Below are 24,029 nucleotides of genomic sequence, written 5' to 3' on the forward strand. Positions count from 1 at the left end.
GTGTATATATATATATATATATATATATATATATATATATATATATATATATATATATATATATATATATATATATATATATATATATAATTATATTTGTCGGTGCGTTTCTTTTTGGCGTTACTACATCTGATTGCCATTAAAATTAGAGAACTTGTTAAAAAAAATTCAGAGGGGCTGTAGGGTGCACCTTGGCTCCCAATGTTCCTCAGCTGCTATCTTGACCAGTGTTTCTTCCAGACTTTTTTCTTCGGGGGGGGGGCACTTGATATTTTCGGGGGGGGGGCGGTCAACATTTTTCGGGGGGGGGAGGGGCGGACACTAGTAAAAGTGTATGTTTACTATATAAATTCCATCTCGTTCGGGGGGGGGCGGTAGACTTTCTTCGGGGGGGGGGCGGAAGAAACACTGATCTTGACACATGGGATCCGTTAATAAGACGTCCTGCATAGTGGGTCAGAATTACAATCAAACTGCACCGGGCACATATCACTGCAATCAGGTGATCTGGCAACCCCCTGACACCGTGGCGTCTCGTCACTGTGTAGGACTAGATTACAGCAGTAAGCGTGACTGTGCACGCTAGTGGTTTATATAATACCTCTAGTTTTTTTCAAGTGTTTTATAAGGGCATGGGCGGGTGATGAGTACCAACTTCTTTATTTCCGAGTCTAAAGATGTAATACTTGGCTAATAGTTATAACTCAAAGAGTTAAGCAAAAAATATATTTTTTTTATTTTTTAAATCCGCCATGGTGACGGCGGCCATATTGGATTTTATTGACGATTTTTAAATGGGAATAACTCAAAAATAGTTTGTACAAGTTTCATGAAAACTTAATATAGTCTGTAGTCACATGTGTTTAAGACTTCTGATAGATTACATTTTCTTTTTTTTTTCTAAACATCACTGCAAAAATTTCATTATTTCGTCCAATTTTTTCACTATTTCAACAATAAAATTTTTCAACAATTGTACAAAAAACATCAAACTGAGAAAAACGCAAAAAACCAACAAAACGTTGCAAAAAATGAAATCTTTCCGCTGTATGTCACTAAAATCGACCACATTTATAGCCTGAAGTATGGTGCTGCTGAATATATTCCTTCTGAGATTGTTCAGCTGTTAGTTTTCTTTTTTTCTCGCGCTCTTTGTTTTACCTAGAGCTGTAGTAAAGCTGTTGTCAAGGCGTCTTTTTTTTTGGCGTCCTTCACTGAGTCTTCGACTATGGTTTCCTTCTTTTGACAGTAATGCCATAGCATGCCTGGGCCCAAAATTATTTTTAATTTCACAAGGGCGGCGCCACGGGAGGGTGCGATTTTTCTCTCTATACCGTATAAAAAAATAATAAAAGTGAATTGCCGTGACACCGTTCACAGATCGCCATGAAACTTTGGGAAGATGTTGAGAATATTCCTGGGAAGGTTTTTGCGCTAAAAACATTTTCAAATTCACAGGGGTGACGCCCAGGCAGGGCGCGATTTGTTTTTTTTCTCTATATACGGTTTATAAAAATAAAGTCTATTTCGGTTTCACACCGTTCATCCGCGTACCATGAAGCTTTGGGGAGATGATTATATCACTCAATGGTAGGGTTTTGGAAAAAAATATTTTTTTAATATTGCAAGGGCGGTGACCCCGGGGGGAGCGATTTTTTTCTCTATACACGGTATATAAAAAATAAAACACGGATGCGGTTCATCCGAGTGCCATGAAATTTTAGGCAGTAAATGAAAATACTCCCGAGAATATTTCTGCGAAAAAGAAAACTAAAGTTTCTTATGGGCGGCGCCATGTAGTACAATTTTCGTCAATACACGGTTTGGCGCCCAAAGTTTTAGAGCGACTATGTTGGCACTTGGCATCCGTTAATCGAGCGTCCTGCATAGAGAGTAAGGGGTACTACTATATTCAGCAGTAAAACTACAACAGGCTTCTATAAATAACTTTGTAACGCGAGGAAATCCTGTACAGTTTCGTCACCTTGCGAAAGATAAAAAAATAACTTTTTGAATTTGAGGAGCCTACTGTAGAGTTTCGTCACTTTGCGAATGATGCAATTAGCATCTATTTTAGACGATCCAGTCAGAAATTGAGATCGGGCATCTAATAATAGACCATTAGTAACGCTAGCATATTGCATCAGTCACACTGATGTTTAAAACACGTCAAATAATTTTTTTACGTGTTAAAGAAAAAAATCCTGTTCATTTGTGTCACTTTAGCGAATGACGAAATCTGCATCATTGTTAACAGGATGCTATTTGGCACGCTGGGTTATCCTATGAGCACGATGGCGCCTGTTAGTTTTAAGGAGCCAGGGGCCGTACGCTTCGCCTATGCGGTAGTGTAATTGGGGGGTGGGGGGGGGGGGGGGCTCCTGAGAGCGCCCATCTACGCCCCTGACACATGGGGGGTCACCGAAGTGTGTTCTACCTCATTATTTCGGTGAGTGATTAATGTACACTCAAGGTTTTCATGCGGTAGTGTAGGAAAACTCGTATCCCGATAATTATAATCCAAGCGCAGGCATTGTTTACGTTTAAATAACACAGTTTTAGAAAACAAGGTCACGCGTCTAAGAACATATGATTGTTAATGCATTGGTGATATCCTTCTAATATATTTCGTCAGACTTTCTTCTATCCCCGCGGCAACGCGCGGGGGACGGGTACGCTAGTTTACCTATAAAAAGTAGGCCTATATTATTTTTTACTAAATATTTATTGTTTTAATATTTAAGACTGCAGTGTAAGTTAGTGTAAAGTATTTTAACTTATAAAAGCTTTGTCTAATTATTTTTGAGATACCTGCATATTTAAGGGGATATGCGTGGGTTTATTTTCGTTTTTTTTAATTAAAGATTTTTAGCTTTTTGACTACTTTTACTAAGTTTAAAAGTAAGTATTAAACAGCGAAAAGGGGTTTGAAAACATTTCGGTTGTCATGGAAACAAAAAAAGCCCGCCTTTAAAAGAAATTCGGTACTTTAAAAAAAAACACTAAGGCTTTTTTTTATTTTTGCATTTATAGGAATCAAATTTATACTGTATATTATGTTTCAGTAAGTATTAAAACTTTTGTCAAGACAACTTTTTAATATAGGTTCAGTTCAGAAAATAAAAAAAAAATTGCACTAAATTTTTTAGTATGCGACGGTTTTAAAATTTGCATACTTTTAATCATAAATTATTGTTTGTACTGAAGCCATCACAATTTCCTCGTATCAAAAGTTTAATTACTATACAAAGAACTAATACTAAAAATATGGTGAAAAAAAAACAAAAGTAGATTACGAAAATACCATTTTAATGTAATTTATTAAGGCGACTGAAAATCACAGATTTCTAATTATCTAAAATATAGCCTGTCACTTGACATACTTTTTTACCGTCTACATAGTGATGATGGCCGCCGAAAATGACAATACGTTAATTCCGTTTTTTAACTATGTTTCATGGTTATTTCAGAAAGATATACATACAATCATTATTTCTGCTTATTATTCAACGATACTGCGTAAATTACTACTTCCGTTCAACGTAAAATGACTCAAAATTTAACAGAAGGTAGAGAATTAGATCTTTTACTTACATGTGAAATTTCGTTTATCTATCTGAAATAGTACTCAAGTTATAGGTTTTTGAAAATTTCAAAGTAGGAAAAGTACCACTTCCGTTTATCGGAAATCGCTCAAAAATTGATACGGATCTACGATTTTGATAAAATACTTATATATGAAATTTCATCAACCTAGCTGTAACGGTACTCAAGTTATCGTGTTTACACACACACAGACAGACAGACACACAGACAGACACACAGACACACAGACATACGGACAAGATTGCAAAATTATGTTTTTCCGTATCAGTGAGATGTAAAACGTCTTGTTTTTTGCACGATTACAATACTTTCTCTATACTTCGTATATACGAGAAAGTAAAAAAAAGTATGCAGGAAAAAAAAAATCTTAAAAAAAATACTTAAAAAAAAACTTTTTAAAAAACCACGTTTTTCTTGTGGAATAAAAAGTAGAAAATAACTATTTACATACATTTGATGACAAAAAACGTGGGTACGTTCACCATCAAATTTCCCGACCCATCTGCCCGACCCACGTTTTTTGTCATCAAATGTATGTAAATAGTTATTTTCTACTTTTTATTCCACAAGAAAAACGTGGTTTTTTAAAAAGTTTTTTTTTAAGTATTTTATTTTCTCCTTTTTAGTCCGTTGCTACACATGAAAAACGTGGTTTTTAAAAAAAGTTTTTTATATAGTTTATTTTCTACTTTATCCAATGACTTGATTAAGTATGACTTGACAAAGTGTTTATAAATACACGGACTAAAAATCTTGAGCGACCAGGATTCGAACCTGGGTTGTCGCGGCCACAACGCGAAGTACTAACCACTATACGATCACGGCCAGCGCGCTCACATCGATTGGGGCCGAAGTAACTGTGTCAATAGGTCTTCAGTCTTGTCGGTATCTTTAGAAATCATGTCCTCAATTTTATGGTCCTTAGGGCGTAATTAAATTAAGCTAATTACGGTCTCTAATTGCTAGTTTTTATGATTGCATTTGAAATTGTTAGGCGAAAGTAACCTGCATGCCAAATTTCAGATCTATAGAGCAATCAGAAGTGGGCTATTTTCGATGTCAATTTTAACAACAAACACATCCACAAACGCGAAGCTGAGTTAATAAAAACGTGTTAAAAAATGACTAGATCTAGACGCAGCCAACTAAACGCGCTCAGTTCGCCCGCTATGCATTTGAATAGTAAGAAATCTAGCAGTCGACGCATTTCGGCTGAACCGTCAACCGCGTTACAACAACACACCTTAATAAAAACTAATTCACCGTATCAGTCATAACATCTTAGCCATTTAAAAACAAATGCGTTTTGTTACAAACTATTTCCTAGGCTACCGATTAATTTTAAAAATTAAAATTGGTATCAAATTAAAGGTAAATGAATATAGCTTTTAATTATGTCATCTTGAACAATAATACAGTTTAAAATCTTAGACGCCACCCAACTAAATAAAATATGATGACGGATATTAAACATTTCTGTTGGAGAGGGGGAAGGGGTGATTATTTTTGTTTTGTTAATTGGGTCATTATAATTTAAACACATTTTTAAAATTCTCATTAAAGTTATTGTTATCTGAATACATAAATAGACAAAGTATCCAAAAGTGCAAGGAAACCATTAAGTCGTAAAATCAAGACAGGTGATTGTTTGCTGTGCATATCCCGTTTAGCAGGTTCTAGCACTGTACTTTTTGCTTTTTCTTTACGTTTTTGTGCTTTTCTTCTGGCTATTATAGGTGTGGTTTTTTTTTTGTTTTCTTTTTTTCAGACTTGAGAGCGGAAGCGGCTGGGTTAATTGGCATGGCTGTCATTATAGTTTTTTAAAAATCTATGATGGACAGAATGAGACTGCTAATCAACTTTTATATCTCTGTCGGCGATTTACACAGATGGCTGCCTATGCAAGCTCTGGAAATTCAATGTATATTCATTTTTATAAACAAGATTGGAGTGACACGACTTTTTCAGGAACATATCTTACTACATATGGTAACTACCCAATAAAGTTTTTAAAACTTAGAACAAAATTAGAACATTTTGTAGATTTTTGCATTCTTTGTCGCATTATGAGGTAGGTTTTAAACAAGGAAAAACAATTCGTCATCACTTTGAGAATACAACATAGGATTTTATTATTAGGCCTAAATTATATTAAAAACTTAAGCTAGGCATAATGATAACACAGTCTAAATATTTAGCTTCTACAAATAATTTAAAGTGAAATGCAAAAATAGATTTTATTTTCATAAAAAGTCTGCTTATAATATTTTTTTTTGGTAGGCTAAAAACAATTGTATAGGCCTAACCTTTTTCTTAGATTACAATATATTTTTTTGTTTCTGTCCACATCTTGTTGAAACTTACTGTAAATTTTGCCTCTTTTCTAATAGAGCAATTTATTATAAAAGTGCAGTTTTGATGACAATACAGAATTCTGATCTTTTAAAATCAAATTTGATATTTAAAATTATGTATCACTTCCCTTAATTTATTTCTCTATGTCCCCTGGAGAGCAAAGGACTGCTGTTGGTTTTGAGCGGCTCTCTTTATTTGTGCCAATCTAAGCCCGGGAGCCCTTTCCTCGTCTTATACGGTCATTCTCTGGGATATCCTTTACATGCTTTCTTTCCTCCCACCCTGGGGATTCCGATCTATTGCTTTCCTCACAATGTTGTCCTCTCCACTTCACACGGTATGCCCTATCCATCCCCATTTGCGGGATTTAACATCCTTGTCTATTGGGTGTTGATTGATGTTTGCCACATGTCGTTATTGTATATTTTTCTCTGACCATCTTATCGTAAGGATGTCGTGTGTTTATGAATGACTGCGGCCTGTCTGTATTTGTTTTGGTAACCCCCTAGGTCTACGAATCAAAAAGCGCCATAATCTTCATTGCCCTTACTATATCTAAATTTGGAAAGGGGGGGGGGGCTGTACTCACATTTAATAGGTGATTTGTAGGTGGTATATCGGGAATGGTTGATGAGAGAGGTTGGTTTAGAATATCTTCAAAGTGCTGGGCCAATTGCTCTGTCTGTAATTTAATTTGTTGGGATCTCTCATTCTTATCCTCCACGAAGAGATTCTATGAAGTAACCACAACCCAATCAAGCAAGAAAATTAAACCCAACAAAAATTTAAAAAAAAATGACTAAATACAATGTTGTGAACACATTGACAAGCTGCCTTGTTATCTATTAAAGCATGCATTGTTAATACCTGATAGAAGATTACTGGTGCAACTTTGAAAGTTCCATCCACAAACCAATGTTCATTTTGATGTAGACGATTGATATGATTGTTCTGAACATCATCATTCTGTAAACGTCAGTCAGTCCGGAATCCCACAGACGAAATTTTGCTTCTTGTTGTCGTTTGAAGAGGTTTAGGAATTGTTATTTCTGCAACGTTCTGCGGATTTTGGTATGGCAGCTGCTTGCGTTTTCTCTGTCTTTCTATTGCACGTTGTGAAGCGACCTATACCAGCAAATGAGGTGCTACTCAGAGTTTCTTCCAGGCATCTCTTCGGGGGGGGGGGGGGGGGGGGGGGCTTTGCCCCCCCCCCCCCACCCCCGAAGAAAGTCTACCGCCCCCCCCCCCCCCGAACGAAATGAAATTTATATAGAAAATATATACTTTTAACAGTGTCCGCCCCCCCGAAAAAAGTCTACCGCCCCCCCCCCCCCCGAAAATTTCAAGTCCCCCCCCCCCCCCCATACCGGAGAAAAAAGTCTGGAAAAAACACTGGTGCTACTTCCATCGAAATTCCTTCTCTGGCTTGTTGTAAAATCTGCCTTGTTTTTATCACCCCTTCCACTGCCTGTTTTCGTATAGCCGAAACGACTTTCGCTGCTTTGTTTTTAGCCGGATCAGGAGCGTAATTGTGTTCCGATGATGACAGAATAACATTGTTCAGCATTTTTTATCCGTCCTCGGCAGCCATCTTTTATGCAGCATCTCCATGTCGTATTTCCATCAGCATTTGCTCTGTCCTTTTGATATCTGTAGCCTTTGACCAATATTCTATATTGCATACTGTAGCCATATGGCAACGTACCATTTTGAACACACACAAATCTTTAATTTTACAGATACACATTAACTATAGTGTTTCATCCCTTTATTATAATCTCTCGTTCAAAATAAATGCGTTCTTTTTTTAGTTGAAGAAATTTTTGTTCCATTTCCGATTTCATTTTTGTGAGAATAACGACCAGCTGATCACCATGATATATGAAGGTTGGTATTTTTTAATAATTTTTTTTTCATAAAGTACTTCTTACTTCACTATAAAAAATTATAATGATATTTCAAAACTATTCTAAATTGTGTATATTCTATCATATGTATTATGTAATATGATTTACATACTTATTTAGATCGAAAATGGTTTGTTGCCATATGGCATCATATTGCAACAGAAGTCACTGAATCAGGCTCTGTAGCCCAATGGCAACAATAAATCTATTTTTTGTTTTTCAAAAAATTTTCAATGTATTTAGTTATATTCAAAGAAGATAATAATGCCCCTATTACCAATTACTTCATAAGTTATTTTGTTGAGAGCATGTCACAGAAAGAAAATTTATTTACTAAATTTATCCGCCTACTAATAATAGGCCTATTTACTATTTACTAGTATTATTAGTATGACTACTAAATAGATCTAACTATTTTAGCACATATATCACTATGAAAATATATATAAACTGTTATTGGCAAATGCAATATATTATTTAGTCAAGAACATTACTAATTTAGAATAGTAGTAGTATTACTTTTATAAACTTTACAATATATTTGACTATCGGCTAATAAAATTTATAATATAATCATAGCCTATAAGTTGTTTTTTTTTTATAAATCTTTTAGCTACCAGAAACTTATTACAACAAGCAAGTTCAAGAAATACACACTTGTGTCAATCCCATTAGGAAAACTCTATAGCAACTTATTTTCTCTACAATATTCTCATGTGATAAAAAATAAAGATATGTTATACTAAGTTACTCATAATAATTTCCAAATTTACCTAAACAGTTAATAATGGTACTTATTGTGTTAGGTCCAAAATAAGGGTTAGGATTATAATGCAATTAAATAATGTGATCATTGATTTCAATACCACGCATCCAGCACAAGTTTTGGAAGTTTATCTCTTTCTTATGAGTTTCATATATAAATAAATACATTTTTATGTGTTTTAGTAGTATGTAAAAATTACCAATATGTGTTGAAATGCATATATCATTGATATGTTTAATAAATCTTTAGTTTGTACTGCCTTAGAGCTTGTTTGTCTTTGTTTATACTGAAATGTGTTAGTTTGTTGCCATTTGGCAACTACTGAGTTTTTAATCCTTATACACACCATGTTGCCGCATGGCAACGTACCTACAAAAGCAATATCCCATAATTTTTTTTTACACATTATCCATATAGAAGTAATCTATGATCTACCCATAACACAAACACAGCATAGAAAAATTTTTGCATGTTCAAATAAAAAAGCGTGCAATATAGGGATATAATAACCTTACCTTTCTGTGATTCGATCTTCTCCATGTTACTTGGGCTAGAAATATTTTCAAACTACATTTATACCATATCAACCACAATGTATAAATAAACACATGTCGTTTTATCGTACCGCCGGTTGTTTAATGCCATATTTGTTAAGCTTACAACATGTGTTTTTATAATTGACTGCGCTCTTTTGTTGGCGCTCTTATGTCGGTGCTCTTTTGTCTGCGCTCTTTTGTCGGCGCTCTTTTGTCGTGCGCTCTTTTGTCGTGCGCTCTTTTGACGGGGTGCCGAGCCTTTGGGGGCAGAAAATTTTTTTATTTGCTGCAAAATCGCACCCTACCAGGGCGCCGGAGGACACGCCTGATTCAATTTAGTGAGCGTTTGTAACGCTCTATCCTATCCACTGTCTATCACACTGTTTAGACCGAACTTAGTCGACATAGCGCTCACGAGAAAGACCAGGGCGCCGAATCGCATCCTGTCGGGGGGCCACAAATGCCGCCATTGTGAAATTTAAAAAAAAAAAATTTATTTACAGAAACCTTCCCTGGAGTGTTCTAATCAACTCCACAAAATTTGATGGCGATCGGAATAACGCCGTGAAACTGCAATCGACGTTTCTTTTTATATACCGTATATAGAGAAAATCGCACCCTCCTGTGGCGTCGCCCTCGCGAAAATAAAAATGATTTTTTTTACAGAACCCTTCCCTGGGGTGTTCTAATCATGTCCCTGAAATTTGATGGCTATTGGATGAACGTTGTGAGAGCTTTTTTATATATAGATATATAGAGAGAAAACAAATCGCGCCCTGTCGGGGCGCCACCCATGCGAATTTGAACATGTTTTTAGCGCAGAAACCTCCCCAGGAATATTCTCAACATCTTCCCAAAGTTTCATGGCGATCGTGTGAACGGTGTCACCGCAATTCACTTTTATTATTTTTATATACGGTATATAGATAAAAATCCCACCATTCCGTGCAGCCGCCCTTGCGAAATTAAAGATGATTTTTACAGAACCCTTTCCCACAGTGTCCTAATCAACTCCCCGAAAGTCTCATGGCTATCGGGTGAACACGCTGTCAAACCAAAATCGACTTTTATTATTTTTAACACGTTTTTATTAACTCAGCTTCGCGTGGATGTGTTTGTTGTTAAAATTGACATCGAAAATTAGCCCACTTCTGATTGTTCTATAGTTCTGAAATTTGGCATGCAGGTTACTTTCGCCTAACAATTTCAGATGCAATCATAAAAACTAGCAATTAGAGACCGTAATTAGCTTAATTTAATTACGCCCCAAGGACCATAAAATTGAGGACATGATTTCTAAAGATACCGACAAGACTGGAGGCCTATAGACACAGTTACTTCGGCCCCAATCGATGTGAGCGCGCTGGCCGTGATCGTATAGTGGTTAGTACTTCGCGTTGTGGCCGCGACAACCCAGGTTCGAATCCTGGTCGCTCAAGATTTTTTTAGTCCGTGTATTTATAAACACTTTTTTAAAAACCACGTTTTTCATGTGTAGCAACGGACTAAAAAGGAGAAAATAAAATACTTAAAAAAAAACTTTTTAAAAAACCACGTTTTTCTTGTGGACTAAAAAGTAGAAAATAACTATTTACATACATTTGATGACAAAAAACGTGGGTCGGGCAGATGGGTCGGGAAATTTGATGGTGAACGTACCCACGTTTTTTGTCATCAAATGTATGTAAATAGTTATTTTCTACTTTTTAGTCCACAAGAAAAACGTGGTTTTTTAAAAAGTTTTTTTTTAAGTATTTTATTACCGTATATAGAAAAAAATCGCACCTTTCCGTGGCGCCGCCCTTGCGAAATTAAAAATGATTTTTTACAGAACCCTTCCCGAGAGAGATTGTTCTAATCAACTCCCCCAAAGTCTCATGGCTATAGGGTGAGCGCTGTCAAACCAAAATCGACTTTTATTTTCATATACCGTATATTGAGAAAAAACAAATCGCGCCCTGCCGGGCGCCATCCCTGCGAATTTGAATTTTTTATCCCCAGAAACCTCCCCAGGAATATTCACAACAACTTCCCAAAGTTTCACGGCGATGTGACGAGAGGTGTAGTAATGCATAAAAGACAGACACACACAAACATACATTGCTTTATATATATACTAGCGTACCCGTCCCCCGCGCGTTGCCGCGGGGATAGAAGTAAGTTTGACCAAATGTATTAGAAAGATTTCACCAACGCGTTACCAATCATATGTTCTTAGACGCGTGACCGTCGTTTCTAAAAGTGAGTTATTTAAATGTAAACAATGCCTGCGCTTGGATCATAAATATCGGGACACAGGTTTACCTACACTACCGCATGAAAACATTGAATGTACATTAATCACTCACCGAAATAATATGGTAGAACACACTTCGGTGACCGCCCACGTGTCAGAGACGTAGAGGGGCGCTCTCAGGGCCCCCACCCCCCGATTACACTACCGCAAAGGCGCGGCGTACGACCCCTGGCTCCTTAAAACTAACAGGCGCCATCGTGCCAAATAGCATCCTGTTAATAATGATGCTGATTTCGTCATTCGCTAAGGTGACACAAATGAACAGGATTTTTTTCTTTAACACGTAAAAAAATATTTGACGACTGGATTGTCTAATAATGGATGCTTATTGCATCATTCGCAAAGTGACGAAACTCTACAGTAGGCTCCTCATATTCAAAAAGTTATTTTTTCATCTTTGGCAAGGTGACGAAACTGTACAGAAGGACTTCCACGCGTTACAAAGTTATTTTTATAAGCCTGTTGTAGTTTTACCGCTGAATATAGTAGTGCCCCTTACTCGCTATGCAGGACGCTCGATTAACGGATGCCAAGCGCCAACATCGTCGCTCTAAAACTCTGGGCGCCAAACCGTGTATTGACGAAAGTTGTACCCTATATGGCGCTGCCCATAAGAAACTTTAGTTTTCTTTTTTGCAGAAATATTCTCGGGAGTATTCTCATCTACTCCCTAAAGTTTCATGGCACTCGGATGAACCGCATCCGAGTTTTATTTTTTATATACCGTGTATAGAGAAAAAAAATCGCTCCCCCCCCCCCCCCGGGGGGCGCCGCCCTAGCAATATTAAACAATATTTTTTTTTCAGAACCCTACCATTGAGTGATATAATCATCTCCCCAAAGTTTCATGGTACACGGGTGAACGGTGTGAAACCGAAATAGACTTTTATTTTTATAAACCGTATAAAGAGAAAAATCGCAGCCTCCCGTGGCGCCGCCCTTGCGAAATTAAAAAAGGATTTTTTTTTTACAGAACCCTTTCCCTGAATTGTTCTAATCAACTCCCCCAAAGTCTCATGGCTATCGGATAACGGTGTCACACCAAAATCGACTTTTATTTGTATATACCGTATATAGAGAAAAATCGCACCCTCCCGTGGCGCCGCCCTTGTGAAATTATAAATGATTTTTTACAGAACCCTTCCCTAGAGTTTTATAATGAACTCCCCAAAGAATCATGCCTATTGGATGAACGGTGTCACTGCAACTCACTTTTATTATTTTTATATACCGTATATAGAGAAAAATCGGACCCTCCCGTGGCGCCGCCCTTGCGAAATTAAAAATTATTTTTTTACAGAACCCTTCCCTAGAGTGGTATAATAAACTCCCCAAAGTCTCATGGCTATCAGATGAACGATGCCAAACCAAAATCGACTTTTATTTTTATATACGGTATATAGAGAAAAACAAATCGCGCCCTGCCGGGGTGCCACCCCTGCGAATTTGAAATTTTTTTTTTCGCAGAAACCTCCCCAGGACTATTCTCAACAACTTCCCAAAGTTTCACGGCGATGTGATGAGAGGTGTAGTAATGCATAAAGGACAAACACACATACATTGCTTTTTATATATATAGATAGATAGATAGATTGTATCGTTCGTGTTGTAATATACTTGCCGTCCGACATTTAATTTTTTTGCCGTGTAATTAATATTAATTAATTAATATTTGCACATGGAGTTGGAGAGCCGCATCTTGAAATCGAAAGAGTTGCATGCTGTTCATGAGCCACAGGTTGCCGCCTCTTGTACTAGACCCATCTAAATGCTTGATATTATAGTGTTTTTTTTTTTTTTACTATATTACACTAGAAATATGCAGTTTAGTTGTTAAACAAAACAAATTGCTAAACTTTTGAATGGTAACCAGATTTTAGTTATCAACTTTTGGAGTATAACTTTTTTTTTCCAACACTATCATGAAATAAATTTCCAGGGCCTGCCCAGGGTTGTAGTGGCACATTCAGGCAACCAAATGGAACAATAAGATCTTTGGATATAGACAATGATGGACAGTATGAGCCTGATATGGAATGCAGTTGGCTTATATTTGTCGGTAAGTGGAGTACATGCTAGCATTTTTTTTTTGACATTCATAATTGGTGTAGGTTGAGCACTATTAGTTTTTAGTTTTAAGTTTTGTGCTCTCTCTCTCACCGTAAGGATTGTTATAATGGGTCATCTTTTTCAGCATTTTAAATAATTGTGTGATCAGCATATATTTGAGCTGCATTAACTTTTAACTCTCTCCAAGTAGACCTCTAAATACACAAAAAAGAACTGGGTTGACTCAGATAAGCTCAGCATTTTTTACTTATGTGTGTGTATTTTTTTTTCCACAGGTGAAAACAAAGCAATTAATTTTACTATTAATGATATAGATATAGAAAGTCACACCAGTTGTGATAAAGACAGTCTTACTGTGAGTATTTCGACATTACTTTCTAATCAAGAGCTTGCAACTTGTTCAATAATCTGCATTATTTGGCTCAAAAACAATACACAGAAACAACAATATGTAAAATCCACATGCATAGAAATAAAACTACACAATACAATTTGTTATCTTATGTGTATAGGTCAATCTGGAGAAGGATTCAATTCCCTCCCATAACTTCCTTGTCAGAAAGTGAAAATCGAGTCTATATATCGGATGGAGATTATTTAGATGGGGATTTTTCAAAGTTTCAGCAACTAAAATATGTCTCTGGATTCTTTATTTGTGTAATCTATTTTGCACACAGTGTTAGCGATGACCGATTCTCAGGTTGAATGAACACAGCACAGAGGGTTAACATATTTATCACCACCCCTTTTCCTCAAAAGTCATTAGACAAAAATAAAATGGGAAATTATTTCAGGTTTTGTTGAAGTGCTTTGTTTTATCATTTTATTTTTGATAATTATACTTTTAAAGATTATAGAGGCAATTAATATCAATTGCATGGTTAAAATTTAATGGCTTTTCTATAAATGCTATAAATAATTTTAACAATACCTTATTATATGCATAGAATCTCAGGAAGTCAAAAATAATAATATTATTATTATTATATTAATGTAGATGATTACTTTGGCTGAATATATTCAGGAATATATATATATATATATATATATATATATATATATATATATATATATATATATATATATATATATATATATATACATTTATATGTAATATTTTATTATAGGTATACGATGGACTCACAGCTGATCATGGAATACTTGGTTCTTATTGCGGTCAGCAAATTCAACAAACTATGAGATCTTCCTTCAACATAATTCTGGTTATCTTTAAAACAGATTCTGAAACATCTGGTAGAGGTTTTAATGCAAATTTTCAAGAAATTGATGGTAACTTTCTAAAATAATTAATATACTTTATAAAATAAGCTTTACTGTTGCATCTTGTCAAAAAGTAAAGTGTGAAAAGAAAACAGGTTCTCACAATTTAATGACCCGAGATGGCTTGGCTTTGATAGCATTTTGTCATCAGACTTTTTAAAGTATTTGTTGTCATCTTAGTGTCATATTTAGCACTATTTTGAGTACGTCCGTTGATGGAGGCATATTTTAAATAATAATGTGTGGTACGACAGCATATGGCTTTAAACTGTTTCCTGATAATGTTATTATTACCATAATACATTTTATTTTTACCTTCAAAATATAATTAACTTTGCTGAAACTTTCTATATAAGTATTTGTGACTGAAAAGAAGTATTTCATTCATAATCTGAATAATTGTCAGTAACTGATGAAGCTGAGTAAATGTTTGGGTCAATCTCGACATCTTATTCCACACATTGTTTAAGAACGTGGCAAAAATATTTTTTTTCTAAAGAATATTAATTCCTGTAAAAACTGGTGAGAATATCAACAACTTATTCACACTTTTTATAAATATAATTTGCCTGTCTTTCTCTACAGTTGTATGTGGAGGTGGCTATAATGCTACCAATGTGCCACAGACTTTATCCTCTTCAGCACAACCTGACACTACACAGCACTGCCATTGGACAATTGACTCAGGCTCAGTTGATCAAACAATACGCATAGATTTCACAGATTTCCATTTGACAGACTCTGAGTTTGTTAGACTCTCTGATCACCCTGTGGTTAGTCTGATGTATCTATCAATACTGTTTGTTTGGGATATTAGTCAAATATGACATATCTCTTCATTATTTCATAATATTTTGTCCCAGGAGTTATGTGCAGTTTTATTTTATAAACCATGCACTTTTATACCAATCCTAATGTATAAAACCCCCCGTGCGCACTTCTCTCTCTCTCTCTCTCTCTTTCTCTCTCTCTGTCTGTCTGTCCGCAAAATATTTTCGCCGGACATCAGTCAGAAACTGCAGCGATATATGAAGAACTTTCTACGGACTTTTGTTGAAAATAATATGTTAGATGTTTTAAATGCATAACCACAATTTTATTTAAAGAAGAAAAATATCAAATAAAGGCGTATTCGAATGTAGAAAAACAATTTTTATTATGCAACAGGAAAAGCATTAATAGATGTGAAAAAGAACACATAAAACTGTGACGTCACTATTGCTTATACATTAACTAATGACGTCATCTGCCGTGTTTAGAATAAAAAGAAATGAACTATTTCATTCAAATTTGATTTAGATCTAGATTTACGTACACTATGAAATGTATACAATACAATTTTTCCGGCCTAAACTCATAAAATTTATTTTATTTAATTGGATTCTAGATCTAGAGATTCTAGATCTAGACTAGATCTAAATCTACGCAATAACTAGACGTAGACGCAAAGATCTAGATGTAGACTCTAATTACTCTAGAATTATTCCAAAAATAAATTTCTATATTAGGACTAAACTATTTCAAGACTTAATTATTTTATACAAAACCTTTGTTTGGAACTGGCTAATTTGGGATAAAAAAATTAATTTGAAAGAATAGGCATATTCGCGTAAGTTAAGATTTTAAAATACGTCCTTCATTCTCTGAGTTTTGTAAGATGCCTAAATAGCTGAGATGATAGTGTACTTAAAACCACGCAGGTGGTGCGGGTTTGAGACACACCAAGTCAAACTTGGTTTTTTTTTTTTTGCTCGGGCTAAAAATTCTATTAGGATTCTAGACCTAGAGATTCTAGATAATCTAGATCTAGATATTCTAGATCATCTAGATCTAGAGATTCTAGATCATCTAGATCTAGAGATTCTAGATCTAGATGATCTAGATCTACGGAAAAACTAGACTTACACAGATGTAGACCCTACCTAGATCTAGAATCTATTCAAATAATACATTTCTATACTAAAGTATTTCAGGCCTTAATTACTTTATTGAAATCTTTGTTTATCTATGCAATTTGCTAATCTTTATAATATATAAAGCAAAGTTGTCGGGTGCCCGATGGGGCACTTCCCGGCGCCGCAGGCGCTTCAAATTTGGCAGGATCTTGCCTTGGGGCGACAGAACACGGGGGCCGGTTGGCCGAAAAGTCTACGATGATGGGGTCAAAACTGACCTCGACTGACCGGCGCCTTATATGAGCTATAAATCGAAAAAAAATGTCCACGGAGGAACCTCTTCATAACTCCTGAGGTCGTAGACCGACCCTCGGGCGAATTAATTAAGCATTCAAATTCTCAAAGTTTTCGAAAGCCTAAGCGAAGCTGGGCAGCATGCCTAGTAATTAAATATTATGGCATGCAAAATTGATGTTATCTTAAAAAGATCATTCTAAATTTAGGGTCAGGAAAAAACCTACACAGGTGCTGCTTTACCTCCAACTTTTTACTCTACTTCAAAACAAATTTTCATTGAATCACAACTATCAAGCTCTTCTGCTTCAAGATTTCAATTAAACTATACATTAGCAGGTAAGGTCTATATTTTTAATGTATGCTTTTGTATAAAGTGCTTATTTCGGTCAACTGTGATCTATAATTAGGGAAACATATTTTAGAATTGTTGAACAGTAGTGTGACTGATTGATTTTCTTTAATGCTATGCTGTGGAGTGTTAGCATAGCAAAATTGAGCATACAACAATTATCATCCAAGTTTCGTGTTCAGAACAAAGTACAGCTCGGTGTTATTTATAATAATAGTTTGCTATTCTGTCACTCTTTCTATGTGTCACTCTATCTGTTGGGAACGCTTTTCACTATAGAGGAAACACAAGCAAAGTAAATACTTGCACAGTTAAACGATGAACGAAACTTGACGTCACATGGTACATAAAGTAGGAAATATTCTTAAGCCGGAAAAGTACACACAATAATTTGACATCATTGATTGTTGAGTAAACATAGAATTAAAAAGCCAATTTTGTCTAATGTTAAAAAAGTGGTTTGCGTGCAGAGTTTCTTTCATGCAACGCTTCGCCCACTTACCCCGCCCCCCCCCCCCCCCCTCCCCACTGGTAGAACGTCTAACCCCATAAAATAAACAAAATATAATTTATATAGAAAATATACACTTTTACCATTGTCGGCATCCCTCGCCTCGGAGAATTTTATTCGTCGCTGCAAAAATAAAAGTGCCCCATCCCCGGAAAAAAGTCTGAAAGAAACACTGTCTGCGTGAGTGAGGTTTATCGGCCGAAAGTAGGAAACAGGTTTACATTATAGAAAAGCTACCAGTATTTCTCTTAGACTTTTTCCTCCCCAGATGGGGTACTTGAAATTTCCGAGGGTGGGGGTAAACTAACTTTTCAGGGAGGGGGCGGACAATGGTAAAAGTATATTTTCTATATAAATTCTATTTCGTTGAATGGGACGGTAGACGTGCTTTGGTCGCCTGAAAGAAACTCTAAATGCGACTTTTATCATGTTTGAGATTAGGTTCAAGGTTTAGGGGTATTGCTACGACAATATTTAGTATCAATGTGCAGTAACTACGTGTAGATCAAGCTTAAATCCGATTAAAATCCCGATTCTGGATAAAAATCCGTTTTCAATTACATTTTTCGTTTCCGGTTAAATTTGAAGTTGAAATTGTGATTTTGGTTTTGGTTTCGATTTTTAAAAAATAGACAACACTATCAACCTAGCGCCCGTTGTATTTCTCTCGCGACGGGCCATTTATCTCTTTAGTTAATATTTGCTAAAAGACACCAATAATATAATTTTTATGTATATATGTAAATTAGAGATAAGAAAATAATGATTTTTCATTAGAGCAATGGTGAAAATTTAATTATGAAATGAGAAGCGTTAGCAGCATCTACCGAAAGACCATTTTGCAGAAATAAGGAAATTGTCTTTTCCTTCACAGTCAATAGACTAAAACAAAAACATTTATTTTGTCAAAGTTGACGGAATATAGCACTAACCCAGAGGCGTAGCGACCCTTCCCGGCGCCCGGGGACATACTTTCAATTTGGCGCCCCCCTCGGGAGCAAATTTTCGATTTGCACCCCCCCCCCCCCCCCTCGAACTTTTCATTTGCACCCCCCCCTCAAACTTTCGATTTGCACCCCCCCTCGAACTTTTCATTTGCACCCCCCCCCCTCGAACTTTTCATTTGCACCCCCCCCCTCAAACTTTCAATTTGGCGCCCCCCCTAAGGTCGGCGCCCGGGGACATATGTCCGCCCCCCCCCGCCCCCCCCCCGCCCCCGCCCCTCGCTACGCCTCTGCACTAACCAGACTTAACTCTATAATGAATTTCAAAAATCTATATTTTGTTATTAAAATTAAAATATATGTTACTTTATGTCATGAAATAAAACAGCTATTGGCGTGCGAAGTTTAACAACAATTTTCTGGTACAGATTGTAACAGGAACTATACACATTCAAGTGGACGATTAACCAGCCCAAATTATCCAGATGAACATCCACATTATTTGGACTGCAAATATATTATAACTTCACCCGGAAATACCACAATCTCACTGTACTTCAATGAATTTAGCTTGGAGCATAACCACTACTGCTTTCATGACAGTTTACAGGTAATATGATAAACTCTTCAGCATAATCTTGATTACCTAATCAATATAATACACTTATAGTAAGGCGTAAGTAAGGTGGATGGGAGGGGGTTAGCGCACGACTACTGTTCCAGAAGTATCGAATTCGGATACGGGGCTCGTTATATATATATATATATATATATATATATATATATATATATATATATATATATATATATATATATATATATCCTATTTTATGAGGAAGATTTGACTTGCGATCACGTTTTAGCCCTACGAGAGGCTCACTTTATTATGTATTGGATACCTTTAATAATATTTAGGAAGATACCCACGCCTTTCTTTATAGTTTTTTAATAGAAGTGTATCTATAATATAAGCGGCCAGGTAGTGTGTCAGTCAGTCCGTCATTCCGTCATAGCTATAGATTCTAGAACCATAAATGTAAACATCAACACATGCCGTGATTTTACTTGCATCGCATTGCGCCCCAATTGCGCTATTTTAACTTAAGTAATGCCGCACTATTTATGTAACGACTTAATTTTTTTTTATTGTTGGCAAAGTTTTTACTCTTTTGCATACGTCAACAAACATGGTATTTATAGAGAAAGTATTGTTATCATGCAGAAAAATTAATTGAAATTTTAATAGATTTTGCCGTTTTACACCTATCCACTGTATCGAATACGGAATATAAAGGATGCATTGTAATTGTGCAAAAACCTTATTTGAGATTGTGACAAATGTTGAGGCTCTATAACCTTCCGGAGTCGGAAAAACAAAGTTTTGTCTGATTGTGTGTCTGTAAACACGAAAACTTGGGCACCGTTTCAGCTATGTTGACCAAATTTCAGATTAAGTATTTTATCAAATTTGTAGATTTCTTTCTACTTATGAGTTATTTTCGGTAAAACGGAAGTGATTCGTACTCTACTCCCGATCTCTCAAAAGCTGATAATTTTAATACCATTAAAGCTAGGTAGACAAAATTTCAAATATAAAAATAATAAATATAATAATAAATATAATAAATATATTGTATGTGAAGGTTACTTTAAAATTGTGTACTATTTCCGGTACATGGGAGTTGTACGTTGCTCTATTTCATTGCGAACACGATGACTTCAATACTGTTTTTCTTAGGTAGACGAAATTTTCTATTTAAGTATACGATCTTATACTTGGATTAATCGCAAATTTTTAGTGACTTCCGACATCCATAAGAGGTACTTTACTCTATTTCCTCTTTCTAAAATACAGATAACATAAGCCACGTTTCAGATAGATGAGTGATATTCTATTGATAGATATAAGATCTTATTCTTTTTATTTTATCAAATTTTAAATTATTCCCGGTAACAGGAGTAGTAGCGCACTTTACGGTATTTTCGACTGCTAAAAAAATTATATCACTTCTACCGGACTGATTTGTTTAAAACTTTTAGCCTAGGTCAAGACTCAATGAAAATGCACTGTGACTTAAATGTGATTTGACTAGATGTTTAATTAACTTTTATAAATTAATTAGTTTCTTTATAATGTAGTAATTTTCCGCTCGAGCACAAATTGTTAACGTTCATGGTGCGCAGTTCTTTTTCCTACTCGATCCTCGTTTCTATGTCCTTGGCATATGAGATTAGTGTGACAACTCCCATGCTCAGCCTCCTTTGCTTTCGTCAACGTAATAAGTACGCCTCGATGGTGAATGAGATCAGGTACGTCCTACAGATTTGAGTCCGGCATTCAAACTTGGGACTTTCGAGCAGCCTTGCACTCACCTTTGCCCCACCACTTTTTAGAAAACAAGGTCACTCGTCTAAAACTACACGATTGGTAACGCGCTGATGAAACTCTGCTTAAATGTTTCGCTACTATGGTGTGTAGGGCTAGCTAGACCACAGCAACGCGAGACGGGTATGCTAATTCCAGAAAAAAAATAGCACTCCACGAACATAGTGGAGACTTTGATGTCTAAGGTGGATTTTTAAAGAATTTCTCATTTTTACTCTATATTGTGATGTTATAAAACTAATTGTAAATATGCTTTTTTTTGTCAGTAACTTGTCTATCTTAAGTATCAAACATTCAGAAGCAGCGGAAACATTTTCATAATCATTTTACAAACTTAAAAAAAAAAAAAAAATTTTTAATCTAAATAAACCCTGAGAAACTTTTACAATATTGTGTTTGGTTAGTGACGTTACGTGGGTCACCCATTTCCCCTTATTTTACTATTTGAATTTGATAAAACATTGTTTTGACAGTAAAAGATACGATTTTTTTGTCTCGGTGTCACCTACCTAAATGGCCACTCTGAGAGGACTGAACCCGCATCCATCTTATGACGTCACTGTTTGGTTACTTGTATGTTACAGGCTTACAGTTGTATTTTTTACATAAATATGATATACAATAATAAGAAATAACTTATGTTACGGGGTGCTACATAATAATACAGTATACATGTACAATCAAGACGTATAAAATACAAAATGTACAAATTATTTATATTATGGAAAAACCTCTTTTATATGTAGTAGTCGATGTCTTCTCTGCCCACATTTTATTCCGTTATAAGCTAACTTTCGCATAAATGTCGGAAAATTTCTAGCTAGGCCACTGATCAGCGCATTTGATAACCCACGCCTCAAGTTTTATTGATATGTGATGCTTTTTTCATTTTGAGGTCGAAAACTTTTCAGACTGCACTGTATGTATCTACCTTATAATTTGAATGTATATAGATAGGCCTACAAGTAGGCTACAAAATGTTTGTTTTACACATTTGTATTTTTACACATTCTAAATGTGAACCTAAAGTCTTTTACCCTGCCTTTTTTAGGTTATTGATAGCTCATCCCTGGAAGTAAAGAAGTTGTGTGGACCTTACATTCCTGATCCAATATATCTGAATGATAACAGTGTGACGCTAAACTTACATACAGATGACTCTGTTGCTACATCTGGATTTGACATTACATTTGTGGCATCAACTCAAAGTAATTATACATATTTTTATTTAATAGGTGGTGGATATGTACATTCTCAATCAAATGGTTAGAAGTTCTGTTGGTTGCTTATGTATGGGGGACCGAGATGGTATTGTTTGGTCATTCTAGTAAAGTAAAACGAATTTTTAAAATAAACATCAACAATGTAGGCAGATCACAAATGACGCTGGAACAAAATAAGATTAGAACATGTACAATTTTAATAGTCAATCAGTTATGCACTATACCTATAAATTCTTTTTCTAGCAAGCCAAAAGCCGAGAACATGAAACTTACATCTAAACAATAACTTTCAGTAATTAAACTTCTGCTTTTTGACATTGAAACGATCATCAGGTGATATTGCTTATAGATTGTCAAACAGCAGGGAAAAACGCGGGTTTCGCCCGTGTCGCCCAAATGTATATTTTCTATAACAAAATGATTCGTATAGTAACAAACTTAGTACAACTAAACATGAAATTTTAAACCCTCAAACTCTGCCTAATTTTTATAGATGTTGTTATTACATAATATCTCATTTATCGATCGAAAACTATCACCGAGATGATTTTTCAACGGCAGTCGTGCAACATAGATATAAACTTTTAAATTAAAGCACGATTATATCTCCCCCGAAGTAGAGCTAATTTTTTTATGATTTATTGCTTCATGATATACATTGCGATTTAATAGGTTAAATTACTAAATTAAGAATGTTTGAAATAATTAATTCAAAATTTAGTAAGACAGTCTACTTAATATATATTTATATATATAATGATGGAAAAAGATTGACGGCCCCCCATCCCCTAAGAGACTATCCTGGTCCTGGCTACGCCGTTGGCCTAGCATCACTATCTCTCTTACTGTTATAAAAGAATAGGCCTACAGGAGAATGGTTGTTTTACATGTTACCCCCTCCTTTCTTTAGCAAAAAGGTGTTTTCTGTTTATCACAGGTCCAGGATGTGGTGGTGCCATTGAAGGTATCTCAACAGGTGTAATTACTAGCCCCAACTTTCCTGCAACTTTCACCAGAAATGAGACCTGTGCATGGTACATTACACCAATCTCAAGCAGGCCAATGTATTATTGGTTCACCCAGGTCACAGCCTATGATAACCCAAGTAGCTGCAGTAGTAATTACATCAATGTTTATCAAGGTTCTACAACTGATGATCAATTGCTGGGACAGTATTGTAATGTAAGTTATTTTATTTTACTAAATAATACATTTATTTACTTTCAGCCTCTTTAGGGGCCATCCATTTATGGGGCAGGGGGCTCCGAAAAAACTCAATTTCTTGGGGGGGGGGTCAATGTGGACGTCCACATGTAGAATTGACATTCAAAATGTGTGTGGACGTCATAAATAAATTACCCCTCATCACTCATATTTTATTTAACTCACGTTAAATAAAACATGAAATTCAGTTATGTTAAACTTTCACTTTAACTTACATACTGTCAATTTACTAATTTATGTTTCGTTTATTTATTAACAGGAACCAAGCTCACCCCGTTTATTCAATTCACCAATTTTGGTGAATTATGTTTCAAATGGAAACGGAACTGTTTTCCAGTTGAAATTCTCAACTAGAAGGCCCTAAACTAAATTGTAGATCAGTT

At 35.6% G+C, this 24,029-nt stretch overlaps 1 protein-coding gene across 1 annotated transcript in view; it reads left to right on the forward strand.

The window, feature by feature from the left end:
- LOC131958183 (cubilin) overlaps positions 1 to 24,029 on the forward strand; it is a 25,794-nt gene extending 1,765 nt beyond the window's left edge. The window contains exons 4-13 of the mRNA XM_059323056.1: positions 5,375 to 5,595; positions 13,406 to 13,525; positions 13,812 to 13,891; positions 14,664 to 14,826; positions 15,403 to 15,590; positions 17,216 to 17,345; positions 19,242 to 19,423; positions 22,251 to 22,407; positions 23,360 to 23,604; positions 23,906 to 24,029. Of these exons, the coding sequence (XP_059179039.1) occupies positions 5,375 to 5,595; positions 13,406 to 13,525; positions 13,812 to 13,891; positions 14,664 to 14,826; positions 15,403 to 15,590; positions 17,216 to 17,345; positions 19,242 to 19,423; positions 22,251 to 22,407; positions 23,360 to 23,604; positions 23,906 to 24,010 (1,591 nt within the window). The 3' untranslated portion in view covers positions 24,011 to 24,029. The remainder of the gene's footprint in view (positions 1 to 5,374; positions 5,596 to 13,405; positions 13,526 to 13,811; positions 13,892 to 14,663; positions 14,827 to 15,402; positions 15,591 to 17,215; positions 17,346 to 19,241; positions 19,424 to 22,250; positions 22,408 to 23,359; positions 23,605 to 23,905) is intronic.

Source organism: Physella acuta, unplaced genomic scaffold (genome assembly GCF_028476545.2).
Source record: "Physella acuta isolate Inbredline_101_S28 unplaced genomic scaffold, ASM2847654v3 ptg001297l, whole genome shotgun sequence".
Classification (NCBI taxonomy): Eukaryota; Metazoa; Mollusca; class Gastropoda; family Physidae; genus Physella; species Physella acuta.